Source organism: Dasypus novemcinctus, chromosome 15, assembly GCF_030445035.2.
Source record: "Dasypus novemcinctus isolate mDasNov1 chromosome 15, mDasNov1.1.hap2, whole genome shotgun sequence".
NCBI classification, from domain to species: Eukaryota; Metazoa; Chordata; class Mammalia; order Cingulata; family Dasypodidae; genus Dasypus; species Dasypus novemcinctus.
Window position 1 is genome coordinate 101,859,551 of NC_080687.1, and position 14,043 is coordinate 101,873,593.

The following is a 14,043-nucleotide window of genomic DNA, read 5'->3' on the forward strand; positions in this document are numbered from 1 at the left end:
CTGTGTTTAAAATGACAAGTAATAAAGCATATTCTGTACCCGGATAAGGGTTGTTGCTCCCCATCCGGCTTTCTCAGCCTCCGCACCGCTGACTCCGGCGCTGGGTCATTTTTTGGTCGGGGGTACGGTCCATTGTAGGCTGCGTAGCCCCATCGCTGGCCTCTACCAACGTCATGCCCGTAGCACCCTCACCCCTGCCACCAGGATGAAACAACCAAAAATGTCTCCAGACATGGGCAGATATCCCCGGGGTGGGGGTGGGGAGGGGACGCCTCCAGCTGGGAACCACTTCTGCACTCACCTTGGAAGGTTAAATAGCAGAATACGGCTGCATTTCCCTGATGCTTGCAAGCGCAAGATGCTCCTTTTTTTTTCCTGTACCGTCATGAAACAAAATATCCTGCTAATGAAATTATTAAGCATATTGATTATAAACTAAACCCTGAATTCAGAGAATTTAAAATGTGAAAAAAAATCGTGACTCTTAGAAGTGACGACCTATGAAGAGCGACGTGACGTTGGGAGAGCATGTGCAGGGCAAGCGTAGTCTGGCAGAAGGGGAGGGTGCGTGCCCCGTTTTACTGATGGGTGATCATGGGGCTCTTTAAAAAGGGGCGGCCTTTAAAAAGGGGGCATTTGCTCTTCAAGTGTTCAAAGGCAAAAGAATTTCAGGGGAGCTCTCTGAGGCAAGGCCCCAAAGCATTGAAGGGGCATAGAGTTCGGGGAGCAACCGCAATGAGCTGACCATGGCAAAAGGCAGAAAGTGGTCCTGGGGGTAAGTGGGGGGATGTGGGGAAAGGCCCAGGTATTGCGCTGAGGACCGTGGCTCGTCTTGCAGGCAGAGGTAGACGTTGGACCGACAGAGGCAGGGGCTGGAGCCCAGATGAGTCACGGGCGGGTGGGTGGCTTTGATGGGCGTCCGCCTGTCAGGCGATGATTGTCTGTGGGGCTGACTCCACTCACCAAGGCGTAAAAGCCCCTGTCCCCTGCTCCTCCCTAAGAATGGTCCCATTTTACCTGAACACAGCCTCACTTTTGTTTAGTAATCCTAAGAAGAGACTTTCCCCTGTGCCACCTTGAGCATCTATCTAAACATTTTCTGCCCTTCTCAAGCCTTCTTCATGCAAATCCCAAGCCTCTTGACCCTTCTCAGAGAAAAATGAAACCCTCTCACGTTCTCTAAAAAATTCATCTCTACTCATCATCTTCTTCTTGTCTCTGATAAAGAAATGCTGTGTGTGTGTGTTTAATTAAAAAAAAAAAAGTCTCCCCAGTGTAAATTCTTTTTCTCGGGCCCTGGAGCAAATGTTCTGTCATCTGCCCCTGGATCTTTTCGTCAATCCTCACCTCTCTCCTTATATTTTCTATTAATTTCTCCCTGCCTGTTCTTCTCAGTTCGTAAACACACATGATGCTGTCTCATCTGCCCATCCCCTTTGCCATGATTCTTCCTTTTCACAAGCAAACTTTGCAGTCATCTGGATGTGTTGCTTCTACTTTCTGGAAGTTTCCAGAATGTTCTTGAAATAGGAATCTTGCTCTGTCTTACTCCTGGAGCTTGCTGTTCCAGCAGAAGTAAATGGTTTCAGGGCCCCTGAGGACGGCCAGTGCTTTCAGAAGGGAAAGAAGCAGGGAGCGGTTTCTGCAGAAGCTTTGCTTCCTTGCACGCATCCTGGAATGCTGTTTGGTTGGCTGTTTGGAGAAAAGGTAATATTTCCCTTTAGTTTGTAAAGTGTGATTACAACGTACTTAGACTTGAGGAGATGGCTTTCTGTCATTTCAGGAGGCGGGTTATGCAGACTTGACTTCTTTAATACTAGTGTTAATTCAAATGACTTGGAAGGGAGTTTTCTATATCTTCTTTCAGTAAAAACATGCAGATTGCTTTCATACACTGGAATGGCTCCAGCAGGGTTTCTGCTAATGGAAAGAAGATGTGTTTGTCACTGGGGAGGATGTGGAAACCTCCCCAACAGCAAGTCTCTTCGGTGTTGTTACTTGCCACGGGGCGTGAGAAGGGACCTCCCTGGAACCAAACCCTGTGGCTGGTATGACAGGCATTAGAGACTCTTGACAGGTTAGTTAGCCTTCCTGGGCCTCAGTTTCCTCACCTGTAAGGCGGGCACAGTGGCCCTAACCTCTACACAAGTACTGAGATAGTACATATCATGTCTCAGCCAGCAGCTGGCCAGAGTAAGTCTCTCTACATTTTCTGATGATCATAGTCATCATCTCTTCATCATCATCATTATCACCATGAGCAGGTGGATCCCTCAGGCTTTCTGACTGACTGCATTCTGTCATTGTGAATTCCATTCTTGGCATTAATGGCTCAGATCCATGAACTCTGCATTCATTTTTCTGGATCTAGTGATAAAAGCAGAGTTAAAATGCCCCCGAGAGACTTCCAGGGACTCCTCTGCTCTCTGCAGGTCAACACCGAGTGAACGATGGACTTAGAGAGTGCTTCCACTGAGGGGCTTGCTGACCACATACCTGCGGGCTAAGGAAGTGACAGTTCAGGCCTGAAAGAAGAGAGACCCCCACCGTGACAATAACAAATATTATTATAGTGTTCACTCTTTCCCTAAAGAAGTCAACACTTAATATTTCTTTTGATCACCTATAGATTAAACCATGCCAAAGGCCAACAACAACAAAAACAAAACTACAAAATTAATTTCTTCATGGAGGAAAAAAATACCTAAAAATCCTGATCTTATGTATAATCGTGGGTGGAGAATAGGGAGTTCACCGACTTGGCAAACATTTATTCCAAGGGGAAAATGAGGCTCCAAGGAACTGAGGGCTTTGCTTGAAATCTTGCAGCTGGTAAGTGATGGCACCAGGACTCACACGGGGTTTTATCCAGCTCTTTCTGCAGCTCCTTCAGAGTGCCAGGCCGGGTAATGAGCTCTGTGAATGACCTTGAGATCTTAACGAATGGTCTGATGAGAGGTTCCTTCTTCTCTGCCGCTCACTTGCCGAGCCACGAAGGTCAGCCCCTCAGCCTCTCCAAGCCGCGCTTCTTCTCACCTGTGGTGCTGTGAGCGTTGCGTGGGGCAGGTGGACAGAAGCCGGGCTTGGAGCCTGGTGCCCAGGAGGAGCTCAGGATCAGAGGCCAGACCCGTGTTCTCGAAACACGGGTCTGCCTTGGTATTCCCATGCCCGGAAGTCTGCAGTGGCTTTATGTGACACGAAGGCTTTCCGTACAAGCTTCTATCTTGATACGCAACCCAACGCTCCGCTCTTCTCGGACTGGCCGCTGGTAGCCTCAGCCCCGTCTGGATTGTGCTTGCCATTGTTAACCGCAGGAGCCATCGCCTCTCCTGATGACCGGTCAAACCTTGTCTTCCCCAACGCCACCTGTCTTAGAGTGTCAAGTGTCAAATACTCTCCTCCTACCGGGTGCCTTTCCCACACGTCTGTTTCCTTCTGCAAAGGTCAGACCACTTTTTTTGAGCCTTAGTTTCATTCATTTGGTGACATCTTTCCTGAAAGCTACCAAAGAGGATTCATCTTGCCAATTAGATTCTAAGCTGTTATCAGGCTTTGTTTTCTTTTCTCTTCTTTGCTTTTCCCCTTCCGCTTCTCCTCGCCTTTCCATTTTCTCTCTCCTTCTCTCGTGGCCCCCTCTTTCTCTCTTAACCTTTCCATCCTTCTCTCCCTTTCCTTCTCTCCCTCCTTGCCTCTCCCTCTTTTGAATTCTTACTGGCTTCTCAGCATCCAGCAGGGTACTTTTTCCATTACCTTGAATTAAAGGAATGCTTTACAGATACAAAGCGCTTTCATAGCCATGTGCTCATTTGCCCTTTACACCTTCTCTATGTGATAGCAGTTATTATCTGGGTTACAGATGAGAAAACGGAGTATTCAATACATAAAATGGGAGGCTTAGCAAAGGAGCAAGATCAGTGCTTGAGAGAGAATGAGCGCTGCCTCTAGGTCTTTGTAAGTACCCAGGGGGCCGTCTGCCCCTAAGGAGGGGTGATGGGCAGCTCGGGTCTCCAGCTGTGACGTGCTGTTGTAGAACCTGCCCCTGTCAACCTTCTATGCTTTCAGTCAGTGGCTTGGATGATTGTGTGTTATAGACACTCAAATCTATGAGATTATTAAATAATGTAAAGGGGAAAGGGACATTTATTAGTTACCTACTCTATGCTAAGGACCATCATACATTTTCTCGTTTAATTTTCACTGTAACTCCGTACAATAAAAAAATGCTGTTATTCCTATTTCCTGCAGGTGGAAACTAGGTGCTATTAAGAAACTTTTCCATGATCATGCATAATGGGATTCAAACTCAGGCCTGTCTACACCCTTTTCTCACATCAAATAGTAGCATCAGGGTCCCTAAAAATCATGGCATTCTGCAATATGCTTAATCAGATAAAATGCAATTTGTTAGAGATGAGTTTACACAGAGGTCCTGGAGGGTGTCATGGCTTAATTATGCATATGGAAAAGAGGTAGGGATTTTAGATGACAAAAAAACCCAGTGGAAGTGGACATAACTCAAAACGATGGGGTTACCGAAAATCCCATGGGTCCAGGACCGTTTTGTTCTTACCCACAGATATATTTGTAGAATGTTGGAAAAGGTAATGTCTTCTCAGAATGTGTCTCTCGGAATTCAATGTGTAGAACAAGGTCAGGCCAGATTTGTCACCCTTTTCTAGGATGTTCAGTACTGCCATGAAATTTCGAGTTAAATTCTTAAACCAGGAGACATATGGGTTTGTCCACATAGTTACAATCACAGGGATGGATGATTCCAGATCATATGTTGAAGTAACTGATGATCTTTAGCATGGAGAAGAGGAGGTGTGGAAGAGTGTGTGGTACAAGACTGGACTTATGGTTTGGAATCAGTGCTTCTCAGTGTGCCATGGGGTGGTATATTAGTCAGCCAAAGGGGTGCTGATGCACAATACCAGAAGCCTGCTGGCTTTTATAAAGGGTATTTATTTGAGGTAGGAGCTTACAGATGCCAGGCCATAAAGCTTAAGTTACTTCCCTCACCAAAGTCTATTTCCACATGTTGGAGCAAGATGGCTGCCAATGTCTGTGAGGGTTCAGGCTTTCTGGGTTCCTTTGGGCTCAGCTCCTCTATTTTCTCCACAAGGTCAGCTGTAGACAATCTGGTGAATGGCTCTGTCTCTCTCCCTGGGGTTTCTGACATGTCTAAGGAGCCATGTCTATTCCTCTGTGTTCTTCTCCTGGCTCAGGTCCTCTCTTCTCAGGGTTTGCATCTTTCTGGGCTCAGGGTTCCTCTCTTTCCAGGGCTGGCTTCTCTTTCCTCTGCATGCTGACTTCCTGGGGCTCCAGTGTAAAACTTCAGCATCAAACTCCAACATCAAAACTCCAGCATCAGAAAACCCCTAACTCTGTCCTTTGCCATTTCTTTTATCTGTGAGTCCCCACCCCTTGTTGGGTGGGGACTCAATGCTCTACTGATGTGGCCCAATCAAAGCCTTCATCATAACTTAATCAGATGCAGGTACAGACCAGATTATAAACATAATCCAATATCTATTTTTGAAATTCATAACCGTATCAAACTGCTACAGGTGGCAAAAGGTGATTCCTTAGCTACCTGCCATGTACACTCTGGGGCAGCTAGAATCCCTGGCCATTCCTTTTACTTCAACATGTCAAAAAATATATAAGCATTTTCTTTGTGTGCCTTGACATGGAAGAGACTGGAAAGGAATGCTTTATAGGGTAGAACCAGGAGCAGTAGGGGCCGTGTTAGATTTCCATTGCCACCATGACAAATTATCATAAATGCAGCGGATTAAAGTTGCAAATCTATCATCAGGCAGTTCTGGAGCTCAGAAGTCTAGAATGGGTCTCATTGGGCTACAGTCAAGTTGTCAGCAAGGCTGGGTGCCTTCTGTAGGCTCTAGAGGAGAATCCATGTCCTTGCCTTTTCCAGCTTCTAGAGGCCTCCCACTTTCCTTGGCTTATAGACCCCTTTTCGTCTTCCAAGCCAGCAGCTTTGCATCTCTCTGACCATTCTTCCAAAGCCACATCTGCCTCTGACCACAGATTGGGAGCACCCTGACCATGCAGGGCAATCTCCCATCCCAGTTCCTTCACCTAGTCACATCTACAAAGCCCCACTTGCCAAGGAAGGTCACCGAAACACAGGTTCTGGGGATTGGATGTGGCCTTCTTTGTAAGGCCGTCATTCTACCCACCACAGAGATGTCAGCCCCAAATTAGGAAGAATGTTTGAGAATGAACGTTGTCTCCTGTTATAGATTGGCTTCTAAACACAAGAGTTTCTCGGGGGTATCCCAGGAACTTTTGGGCAACCACGTATCAGGTGTCCTGTAGGAAGACTTCACCCATCAGAAGTGCTTTGAAAGACTCCTGGGCTCCAGTTCTGAGCTTATCAATGCCTGCCCTTCCATGGGGTTGGGTTTTTGTGTTTTTTACCATGGCCTTCATCACATTTCTCTGGACATTTTGGATATCTGCTTTATGTGGCTTGTTCCCCCTGGTAGGCTGTAAGCTTTTCAGAGCTTATCGGGTCTTATTGCCTTTTTATCCTGTGCGCTCTTGGAGTGGACGCTTGATGCCCTTTTGAACCGTCAAGCAGGCCGAGACCCCTCTCCGGTAGGTTGAGTCACAGGAGAGTACTTCAATGCACTTAAAAAATGTCGGCCATCAATTTGGACCGCTGTAGCGATACATTTCATATCCAGTGTCTAAAGTTACACAAGGCTTTAGAAATTCCCCGGCCTCCCTTTAGATTGCTCAGCCAGAGAGTTCTGATTCTGGCCAAGTGTTCAAAGCGCCGTGTAGGATATTACCTCAGTCCTGGGAGCATCTGGGACTTGCTGAGAGGATATACTCTGTCATTCAATGGAAAGCGCTGTCCGTGGACTCGTCGCCAACGCTCATCGTCTGACTTTCTACCCAAAGCCCATGAGCTGTTGTTTTGGAGCTGCACGTCGTGAACCTCACCTTCCCCCAGATCCGTGGAGAGGGGGTGGGAGGCCTGACTCTCTGGTCTGTAATTGGCCTTCGCATCTTCCAGAAAGTAAGAGAAGCAATTACCTGATTTATTTTCCCCTTCCCTGGTTTAAGTGTCCCATGGAAAGCCTGTTCCTATTCATTTGTTTTCTTTGACTTTTAATATATTTGAGAAAGGATTAAAAGGAAATGCAGTGCAAAAAGTAAAATAAAGAGACTTTGCAAAGTTTGTCAGAGATCTAAAGTTTACCCATGGCCTCAGGGACCTGTACAGCCCAGCAGTTGAATTTTATTGTGTGTATAATTTCCCCGCTCTTTGATTCTTTACAGTGAACTTGAAATTGACTTCAGACTTTAGGCCCACAAGTATACTTTTAAAAGCATTTTGATTTCTGGGTGGCGAGTGCCTCTGTAGACTGGCTAGTGGGCACATGGCACACATTTTAGCAGTTCCTTCGATTTAGAACCTCCTTTCGCACGTGGCTTTGATCCCTCCCCTTTGTACTCTGAGTTGGATGATTGTACAAAGCAAGCAGCCAGGTTCCCGGGATGTGGACCTTGTGGAAGTGGTCCAGAGTGATGTTCCCCCTCCTTTCCCATTTCCAAGCAACGTGTTTTAGCAATAACAGGTTACTCTCCAAATTATAGGACAGATTCTCTGACACCTCTGAGCAGAAATGAGCCATGAAGTCAGAGAGAGGAGACTGCTTTAAAGAAAAAAACAAAACAGAGCCCCCCAAAATCAAGAAATGTGGTAACCTGTGAATAAACCTGTGGGTGTCCAGGGGCAGCTCCTCTTCCCCCCCAGCCCCCAGCTCACGCAGTGGGCCCAGTGCCGTTGTTTACGGAATCGAAATGAATGGGCGTTTCTTTTGTTTCTCGGGGGATGGTTCTCTAACAAGGTCTTTACAGAAACCCAGTGCCTTCTCATCCAAGTGAGAGGTTGTCTGTGGTTTTCCTTTTTTTTTGAGGTACCCCAGGACCTCATATGTGAGAAGTCGGCACCCAATCACTGAGCCACTTTGGCTCCCCTGAGTTTTTTTTTTTTTTTTCAGATTTGATTTATTTCTTGATCTCCTCTGTTGTTTGTATACGCACTGTCTGCTCTCTGTGTCTATTTGTTGTATGCTCGCTTTCTTTTTTAGGAGGCACTGGGACTGAACCCGGAACGCCCATGTGGGAGGGAGGCACCCAATGACTTGTGCCACTTCTGCTCCCGGCTTGTTGTGTCTCTCTTTGTGTTTTCTTGTTGTGTCTCTCTGTTGCATTACCTTGTTGTGTCATCTTATTGTATCAGCTTGCCACACCAGCCTATTGCATCAGGTCTGTCTTGTTCATCTTCTTTAGGAGGCACTGGGCACTGAACCCAGGACCTCCTGTGTTGTACACCCAACTGCTTGAGCCACGTCATTTTCCCCCTTGAGTTGGTTTTTTCATTTGTTTTGCTTGTTCTTTGTTTCTGTTTGTTTCTAGGAGGCACCAGGAGCCAAACCCGGGACCTCCCATGTGGGAGGCAGGTGCTCAACCGCTGGAACCATGTCTGTTCCCTGGTAGGATTTTTCTTAGGGGAAAAATAGCTTCTCCTGTACAGAATTAGTTCAGAAGAAAACTCTAGTTCCTCATCAAACTTAGATTCAACTACTAATTATTTCCTTGATTTTCTTTTGAATTATCTATTTTTTCTTTTCCTGATTTATAGAGTTGAATTTTTACTCATGGATTTTCAGTCATTATTCTTTTATTGGTATAAGCATTTCTAAGTACCACTTTAGCTACATCCCATGAATTTGTTATATAGTATTTCTATAATAGTTCAGTATAAAGAATTTTTTAAAAATTATTTTTCACTGAACCATGAATTCCTTAGAAGGGCTTTTCAGTCATACATGTTCTGGGAAGGTTATTTTTATGTTACTGATTTCTCATTTTCTTGCCTCGTGTTTTGTGAGATATACTACATAAAATTCCATATGTGTTTGAGAAGAAGGTATATTTGCTTATCTCTGTTCAACCAATTTTGTGAATAGTATTTTTCACTCTTCTCTGTCCATACTGACTATTTTGTTGTTTGATCTATCAGTTTCTGAAAAAGCTGGGTCATAATTGACTTCTATGGATTTAAAGTAATTTTTTAAAAGATTTATTTTTATTTATTTCTCTCCCCTTCCTCCCCACCCCCATTGTCTGCTCTCTGTGTCCATTTGCTGTGTGTTCTTCTTTGTCCGCTTATATTCTTGTCAGGCAGCACCAGGAATTTGTCTTTTTTTGCTGCGTCATCTTGCTGTGTCAGCTCTTCGTGTGTGCGGCGCCACTCCTGGGGGTTTGCACTCTTTTTTGCACAGGGTGGCTCTCCTTATGGGGCGCACTCCTTGCACACGGATCACCCCTATGCAGGGGGCACCATTCATGGCATGGCGCTCCTTGTGCGTGGCAGCACTCCGTGTGGGCCAGCGCACCACACGGGCAAGGAGGTCCTGGGTATCGAGCCCTGAACTCTCCATAGGGAAGGCGGACGCTCTATCAGTTGAGCCATATCTGCTTCCCAGGACTGAATGTATTTTGAGGTTATAGTATTAGGCACATACAAGTACAAAATTGTTCTGTTTTCATGGGGAATATTTCCTTTCATTAATTGTAGTTTATTTTTTCCTTAATAATGATTTTTGCTTTATTTTGGCTTCTCTTGCCTGGTATTTATTTGCTGTCTGTTTACTTTCAAACCTTGTATTTTAATTTTAAATGTTGCTTTAAACAGCATATTGCTAGATTTTTGAAGGCTCAATTTGGCAAACACTATCTTTTAAAAAGTGAATTTATCTATAGGTATTTATCATACTTTCTGATATTTTTAGATTTATTTTAGCATCTTATTTGGTGCTTTCTATTTACCTTGCTTTATCTATGCTTATGTCATTAATTCTCCATTTTTACCTTCTACAGATAGGATCAACAAATTTAGGATCAGTAAAGTCTTTTTTTTTCCTTGAGGCTCTTTACCTGTGTTTCGACTCTACACACTCTTTGAGTTATATTGTCCAGTGTCACAGTCTCAGTTTTCAACCTTAATTATGATGTCCTCCAATTCTACATCTGCTCAGACTTTTCCTTTAAGACTGAGACTAAATATGAAATCCTTGCTGGACATCTCTAGTGGGATTTTCCCACTAGAAAACTGTTTCAGACCGAGCCAGACAGCTCCTTGTTAAACCTAGCCTTCTCCTTGTAGTTCCCATTTCCACCGGGGACACCATCATTCAACAGCCAAGGAGTTTTACTCTACCCTTGTCCTTAAACCACACATCTGATCACCCCTCCTGTGCTGCTCTTGTACCTCCTAAGAAGGATCAGTAAAGTTTTTTTTTTATCTTAAAAACAATTTACTGAAGTATATCATTCATACATGCATACATAAACAGTAAGTCTAGGCAGTTGGGTGCCTGCCTACCACACAGGAGGTCCCGGGTTCAGTTCCCAGTGCCTTCTAAGGAGCAGGAGTAAGATGGCAAGCTGATGCAATGAGCTGGCGTGGTGAGCTGATGCAAAAAGGTGATGCATCGAGATCTCTGGTTATTTTTAAGTGAAGTTTCACTTCACTGCATTCAGATTTGGATCTCCTCTAAGTTATTCTGCTGAAGACTTATTATACTTCCTCAATCTAAGGATTCATGCTTTTCATCAATTCTGGAAATTTCTCATCTATTATTTTCTTTAAATATTCCCTCTCCCCCATTTCCTCTCTCATCTCTCCTGGAAATGTATTTGTTGTACTTCCTCATTCTGTCATCCTTGTTGCTCCAGCTCTCATTCATATTTCCAAGTCTTTAAATTTTATTTTGCACTCTTGCTAATTTTCTCACATTTACCATTTAGTTTACTACTTCTCACTTCAAAATTTTTAATTTGTCGTTATAGTTATCATTTCTAGACATAGAATTTGTGTTTTTTAAAAATATGTCTTTTTTTCTTAAAATATTTTTATTCCTTTTTTTACATCTCTGATCATTTTAAATGCAACTATTTTTGTACTGTTATTTTTAATAGTTGAGTTTGAAACATGGTCCCCTGGAATAGTTTTATTTGTTTTTGCCATGCCCCCATGGGTAGTTCCAGCCAAGTTCCAATTTTTAAGTTAATTTCTGAGAATGGGTGTTCCCAGAATGTGTGTGTGGTGTAGTGGGCAACTCTGAAGGTCCACGATTCCATATGTACAGTGGCAACTTTCTTCTTCTCCCAAAACCCAGTTCCAGATAAACCAACTTTCTTTCCTTGATGGTTGCTGGAGGGCAGCTAAAGTAATATGCCCTTCTTTTATTTCTGGTTGTTGGGGATTTCCCTTAGTTCTTAAAATTGCAGAAAGGGTTTTTGTTGTGTTTTATTATTTAGAATTTCTAGTAATTCAGTTGCAAGGGATTTTAAGGTTACTGAGTGTGCCGTGTTGCTAGAACCAGAAGTCTTGAAGAGGTTATACCTATGTAGTCAAGAGACTATTCAACGTTTTCTCTGATGTGGAATAACTTAGGTGCAGTGGATTTTAGAATGTGAAACATTCAGGGATTAAAAATCTACTGACAGGGAAGTGGATGTGGCTCAAATGATTGGGCTCCCGCCTACCATACGGGAGGCCTTAGGTTTTCCCAAGGCCACCCTGTGAAGGCAGGCTGGCCCGCACCTGTGCGGCGCTGCCAGCCCACGGCCACGGAGAGCTGATGGCCTGTGTCTGCAGAGAGCTGGCACAGCAAAGGGAGACAAGTAGCCACAGAAGAACGTGCAGCAAATGGACACAGAGCAGACAGCAAGCAAGTGGTAAGGGGGGGATAAATAAATAAAATAAATCTTAAAAAAAAAAATCTATTGACAACAGCCCAGTTAAAAATGGGCAAAGGAGTTTAAAAGACATTTCTCCAAAGAAGACAGAAAAATGGCCAATAAGCACATGAAAATTTGCTCAACATCATTAGCCATTTGGGAAATGTAAATCCAAGCCACAATGAGATACTGCTAACATCCACTAGGATAGTTATAATTAAACACACATGACAACAAAAAATAAATAACAATGTTGTTGAGGATGTGGAGAAATTGGAGCCTTACACATTGCTGTTGTGGAAATGTAAAATGGTGCAGCTACTGTGGGAGACAGGCATTTCCTCAAATTGTTAAAATAGAGAGTTACTGTATGACTTTCAGGTACTCCAACAGAATTGGAAAGCATATGTTCAAACACAAATGTATGTGAATGTTCCCAAATGTTTATCAACTGAAGACTGGAGAAACAAAATGTGGTATATCCATATTGTGGAATAGTATTCAACTGTAAAAAGGAATAAAGTACTGACACATGCTACAATATTCATGAACTTTGCAAACATTATGCAAAGTGAAAGAAGCCAGGCACAAAAGAACTCTCCTGTAAGCCTCCAATTATATGAAATGTCTGGAAGAGGCAACTCCATAGGGACGTTCGGCAGGTTAGTGGCTGCCAGGGACTGGTGATGAGGTGGTGGTGGTGGGGAATGAGGAGTTACTGCTTAATATGTATGGGTGTCTTTGGTGATGAAAATATTCTGGAATTAGATAGTGATTTGATTGTACAACATTGTGAATGTATTAAATGCTGCTGAATTATATACTTCAAAATGATTACAATGATAAATTTAATGTTTTGTGAATTTTGCCTCAGTAGAAAACAATCTATTGAATCATTTCATTCTTTTAAATGGTCTGGGAATGCTCTTTCTGAATTTGCATTGGGAATTTCTTGAGAGCATGTGCGTTAAATAACAAATTCTGTATTGGAATCTTGAATGCAGTGAGTATGGTCGAACAGGAACTAGAGGCTCTTTCAGGAACAAAGAACGGAAACTCAATTCAAATTGGCCCATGGAAAAAGGGGTATTTATTGACTCAGAAGGCTAAAAAATCCTTGTTTTTACTGATCAAATACAGCTAGATTTATATGCTTGCAAAATGTAATTAGACTCAGTCTCTTTTCATCTCATGGTTCTGCTTTTCTCTGTGTTGGCTTCATTCTCTTTCATTCTCTCCCTTCATGGAGACAAAATATTTTCCAGCAACCTCAGTTAAAGAGAACTTCTTTTTCCAAATAGTTCTAGTAGATATCCTGGGATTGTAGCTTATTGGCCTAACTTACCTCACCTATCCATACCTGACCAATCAGTGTGGCCAAAGGGCAGTGAGCTCCGATTGGCTCCGGGGACCTGGAATTGTGGGTTAGCATCAGCTTGGTCCAGTGGTGACACAGGCTGCTAGTGGAGGAGAGCAGTTCCCTGCGAGCAAAAGCAGGGTGCTGCCAGCAGAAGAGAAGGGCATGGACACTGGGTAAGCAAAACACAACCCGTGCACCCCAGACCCTCTCTGATTCCTTGTCTGTGTTTGCTGTTCTTTCAGGATAGTGTTGAGTTTAGAAATATCTGCAGTCATTTGGCTCTACAAATCGAAGGCCAGCAGTTTGACAGAGACTTGAATGCGGCTCACCAGTGTTTGAAGACGATAGTGAAGAAGCTGATTCAGGCACTTGCCAATCTCCCTTCAGATGCACACGTGGTGGCCTGTGCTTCCTTGAGACAGATCTTACAGAATCTTCCGGACGTCTGAACGGTAAAGACGCAGTTAGCACCGCTACGAGAACTGTGCATTTGCCCTTCCTGATTAAGTCCGCAGACGGTGGATGTTTTTATTAGCAGTAAGGAGGGATGGAGAGCACGGGTAGCCCTCTGACCGGTGGCTTCTGTACCCTCCAGGATTAGAGCATGTTTGCGAAATTTTTTAATGCAGTAGTTTACATTTTTAAATATGCTGACATATTTGTTGACTTTTTGATGAAAATGTATTCCACTTTGTGGAGCTAATTGGATTATATATGTATATATTTATTAATTCCTGTTAGGTCTTAGTTTTGATCTTATGATACCTTAATCTAATGTAAGCCTATGAGGTTTAATATGGTTATATATATGATCAGAGCTCTATGATTCTTAAAATTATCTTGAACAAATGGGGTATCTGATAATTGATATGTTCTACTTACTGACCATTTAT

At 43.6% G+C, this 14,043-nt stretch overlaps 1 protein-coding gene across 2 annotated transcripts in view; it reads left to right on the plus strand.

Moving 5' to 3' along the window:
- DLEU7 (deleted in lymphocytic leukemia 7) overlaps positions 1-14,043 on the plus strand; it is a 93,595-nt gene that overhangs the window by 1,358 nt on the left and 78,194 nt on the right. Inside the window, exon 2 of one of the 2 annotated variants that reach the window (XR_009180742.1) lies at positions 13,393-13,602. Coding sequence is in view for 1 of the 2 variants with exons in the window: in XM_058276780.2 (XP_058132763.1) it covers positions 13,393-13,599 (207 nt within the window). In the remaining variant the exon portion in view is untranslated. Of the gene's footprint in view, positions 1-13,392; positions 13,694-14,043 lie in introns of those variants that run through there. The other variant, XM_058276780.2, reaches the window with a different exon arrangement.